Raw genomic sequence first — 4,284 nt, 5'->3', positions numbered from 1 at the left:
ATTCAAGTTGATGAATGTTCATTAGATCACAATATGGACAAAGCAAACGGGTCTGACTAATAAGGCGAAGTGAGAGCTAGAGCTTTTGTAGGGTTAGGTCGGTGACGGAAAAAAAAATAGAAGATTAAATAAAACATCTTACCTCTTTTGTCGGACTGTCACTTTCGTTGGTGAAGAAGAACTTCGGATGAAGAAATCACAGATGAAGAAATTGCAGACAAAGAAATCTAAGATGACTGAGTCTAAGACAGAGAGTGAGGAATAGAAGAGGGAGAGGGAGAACGAGGGATATGAAGACCAAAATCCCCCATTTTCGATGAATTGCCGCCTGACGAACAATGATTCTAATCTCTAATCCACGATTTCCGCGAGAAAATTGTATTGCCATGCCAAAGGAGACGGAATGGAAGAGTTGCTCCCGCAGTCCCGCGACACTCTTCTGTCTTCTCCCGACTCCCCGATCCCTACTCCCCCAAAACCCCCGAATCTCGGGCCCTCGTTAAATTAACGAGCCGGCTTGCGAGCTTTCGTACCGAACCTAGGTTCGGTTGAGCTCGGCTCGTTAATTTAAACGAGCCAATCCTGGATCTCGAACTCAGTTCGAGATCTAGGTATATTGAATTGAACCGAGCCAAGCTCGAGTCGTTCGCTAACCGACTCGGTTCGATGCCACCCCTACTTGGATGCATGGGTTTTCCTTGGTCTTATGGGTTTGGGGCTCATCTTCTAACACACTTGGATATGTGGACCTTCCTTGGTCGTGTGGACTTGGGTCTTATCTTCCAACAAATTTCACTTTCACTTTCATTAGGTAATGCACTAACCCGCCTATGACAACTTTGAGACACTTGAGCTGAGGCGTGAGCTCAACTATGAAACCGGTTGCTTGTACAAGTTGCAGTCCATTCCAATATGGGTGGTCCATAGCATGTGTATGGGGATATTAGGTTCTTCAATTTGCATTCGTACAAGAAGAAATCTGGAATTTCGGGTTTACATAAGAAGACCTTGCCATGCATAAAACAAAGGGAGGTTTCTCCGTTTCTCACTTTCATTTTCTTTTACACAGAGGGAGGGAGCACTGCCACCTTGTTTGAGAGGAAACAAGGAAGAACTTCTCCTCTACTATATGTAGTGTCCATGATGGGGAGCCTACCCTTTGTGTAGAGTTTCTCCCACCAGTTCTCAGTCCCATGAAAATGCCTATTCTTTCTTGCATTAGATAGGAGAGATAGAGAGAGGTGATAGAGATAAAGAAAAGAGTTGATAGAATTTGAGATATCGTAATGTAATCTACAATAGAGTTTACAGTGCTTTAGAGTTACAATTTGAGATGATCTCAAATTCTATTAGCTCTTATCTTTATCTATATCAGGAGGTTTCTTGAGTTCTTCTCACGAGTTCAAAGAACTGATGCTTGGGAGCTCAATAGTTACAAGGGGCTTTTTGACAAACCCATTAGTTCAATATATGTCAAGGGCAAGAATCCAAAATATGGAACTAAAAGGAAGGCAATGGACTACTCCAATTCCTCTACACTAAGGCCAGTCATCTGTCCATGAGAATACAAAAACATACTCTCAAGAACTCCATTACAAAGACTTCTTTACATGGCTGTACTGAGCTGTTGCCAAACAAACCCTTATTGCCGTAACGTTCATCGGCCAGGCAAACCGATAATACGTATTTTTACAACACTAATATATGTAATGTTTCTACATTACATAGCATGCATGAGGGTTCTCATCACTGAAGATCTCTGGTGGGTAAACATACTCGATGTAGTACTTTGGAGGCCAGTATTCACTCTTCTTGGCAGTGGCATTGTGGTCTTTGTCTTCCTCTCCCTCTTTTTTCTCCCCTCCTTCCCCCCCAACTTTCTTCTCTTCTTCCTTCTTTTCTTCTTCCTTCTCATCTTTCACTACTGAAGCCTGCTTCCTCGTCCTCTTGTACACTCTCTCAACCAGTTTCTCTGGGTCAACAACGCCTTTTACGATCACTTGGCTCGTCTTGATGTCCGTTTCAACGGATTCAACTCCTATAGAGCACAGAAGATTGAGAAAAGAAGAAAAAATTCAGTAACAAATAGGCTTGAAGTGTAAATGGTTAGCAAGGTAGTGAAGATATATATACCTTCCATGTTTCGGATTCGCTTTTGTAACACTTGAGCACAGGCTTCACAATGCATTCCCACTTTCAGAGTCACTGTGATCACTGGAGGGGGCTGTCATACAAAAGTATAGGGGAGGGTGCCTTTATTAGTGATACAACATTTTCAAGACTTACCCTTCAAAGATAAGAGAAGTTTCAGTGCCCCCAAAGCTTTTTGAAGTAAAAAAACTTCAGTTTTCCAACAAGAATCCCATATCATCAAAAGGTGTAAGAGGATTAAAACGATATTAATAACTACAAACTTTAGTTTTGTTTTTTGTTCTAATTGATTCTTAGCGGTAATTAGAAGTAAACTTGGATGTGATTTTCAAAGTCCATGATAAAAGATGAAAGAACTTTTCCTTGAGAGCTGATTGTGGATAAGATAAGTGAGGGTTGAGGTTTACTGGAGATTAAGCTAAGGATAATGAGAGAGAGTCACCTTTCTTGACTTAATGAACATGCAGACTTTTTTGCCTGGAACAAGATAAAAGTTAAAGTTTGATAACCTTTCTCAAAGTGAATGGGTTCCATACACAGTGAGGCTTGGTTCCGTTCTCCTCAAGCTAGGCGATTTTTTTTGGTCTACAAAAATTGAAGACCAATCGGTACTGGAGATCCCATATTGTGATCCATGCCAGTATATATGAAAAAAAATGTCATTTAATGGTGTTTAAAGAGAGTAAAGCGTACCCCTTCCTTTTTCTCCTCAGCCTTGTCTTTGTCATCTTCTTTCTTTTCCTTTTCCTCTTCTGGGGGTTTAGGCAGAGGAGAGATGATCTCAGCCTTTCTTCCACTCTTCCTCTGTATCCTCTCACACACCTTCACAGGGTCTGCGGTCTTCCCTTTCACCACCACCTTGTGGGTCTTACAGTCTGTGACTACATCCTCCACACCTGACAATCAGCAGCAGAAGTTGCAACAATTAAGGGCCAAAATTTAATTTGCTGGTCTGTGATTAGAGAATACTGTGTCGAGAAAGACAGAAGAAATTTCAAAGGAGAATTCATGACTTGATTGAGGAAATGGAAAGAGCGGTTGTATGGTTCAAAACCTTCGAATCCTCTCAGAGATCTCTGGACTCTCCTTGCACAGCCTTCACAGTGCATGTCTACCTTGAGAACTATCTCTTCTGGAACTTCTTCTTTCTTCTCTTCTGGGGTTTCCTCTTTCTTCTGTTCTTCTTCTTTTTGCTCCTTTAAACATATCAATACATGCAGAAACCATTATATAACAATAACAATAAACATAAACCCAAGTAAGATATAGAGAAGCGAACAGGAAAGTAACATGAAATTCAGTAAACCGTGAAAGAAAAAGGAGAAGACTGTCTTCGCCATTACATTAAGAATAGAACACCTGAGACAGTACCCACTACCCAGAACTCCACTTACTTCTCCCATTGTTGTTATGAGAACCACCGGGAAGACTAGGTGAAGAGGAAGAATAACCAAGACCAGATGGGTTTCCTCTGTATTTCCCCAACTGAAGGGAAGAGAAACAGAGAAAGTGAGCGTTCAGCGCTTTCTTCGTTCCTCCGTGCTGTCTTCCTTCACGTGAGAAAACAGCAGCAGCAAAGGCAATTCGGTCGAGTCTTGCAAAGAGCAGATTCTGCAGCACTGACGTGGGTTTTGTCGTGTACAAGTAAATGGTCCTGCGCAGGACTCCAAATTCATCTCTGTAGTTTGGTATTTACTCTCAAGCTCCTCGTTCTGGTTATGTATTTACAACCAGCAGAGCAGTAAGCAGAGCTACAGCAGTGGTGGAGCCTCTTTTATATAAAAAAAAACAGGTTTCTGGATTCAATTTTCCCAATGAAGAAGGACAGACAAGTGTGCTCATGCACAGCAATCAGGACTGTAGGCTTAGGAATTCAAAATATATAACATGTCTGCAGCAACAATAGATGTGAGATTTTTTGGGAACTACAAGGGAGTTTATGTAAAAGTCTGCTGTTTAATCTGTTTGTTTACTTCCATTTTAACTACTAAGGCCATATGTGAATTGACCTTTCAAAGCTATTTTGTTAAACTTATTTTTGTAAAATAGAGGGATTTACATGTTTTTTACCCACCCTTTTTTGCCATGATCACTAGTAAAAGCAGAAAAGTAGCTTCCAAATGTAAATATAAA

At 41.0% G+C, this 4,284-nt stretch overlaps 1 protein-coding gene across 2 annotated transcripts; it reads right to left on the bottom strand.

Annotated features, from left to right (window-relative positions):
• Nucleotides 1–1,453: 1,453 nt before the first annotated feature.
• On the bottom strand, nt 1,454–3,753 carry LOC137966018 (heavy metal-associated isoprenylated plant protein 7-like). Of its 2 annotated transcripts, none has more exons than XM_068812455.1 (5): nt 3,495–3,753; nt 3,206–3,347; nt 2,845–3,047; nt 2,134–2,224; nt 1,454–2,038 (listed from the first exon to the last, which is right to left on the bottom strand). In XM_068812455.1, the coding sequence occupies exons 1-5, from the start codon at nt 3,552–3,554 to the stop codon at nt 1,716–1,718; spliced, it is 819 nt and encodes a 272-aa protein (XP_068668556.1). In that variant the 5' UTR covers nt 3,555–3,753; the 3' UTR covers nt 1,454–1,715. The 2 variants fall into 2 exon arrangements, with proteins under 2 accessions (XP_068668556.1, XP_068668558.1); XM_068812457.1 differs by having other exon boundaries at nt 1,456–2,038; nt 3,546–3,750.
• Between the last annotated feature and the right edge of the window lie 531 nt (nt 3,754–4,284).

Source organism: Aristolochia californica, unplaced genomic scaffold, assembly GCF_029961685.1.
Source record: "Aristolochia californica isolate CCGP_79_NKW_82.1479 unplaced genomic scaffold, dmAriCali1.0.hap1 SCAF_5, whole genome shotgun sequence".
NCBI classification, from domain to species: domain Eukaryota; kingdom Viridiplantae; phylum Streptophyta; class Magnoliopsida; order Piperales; family Aristolochiaceae; genus Aristolochia; species Aristolochia californica.
The sequence above is the reverse complement of the archived record's forward strand: the minus strand, read 5'-3'. Positions and strand labels throughout refer to the sequence as shown.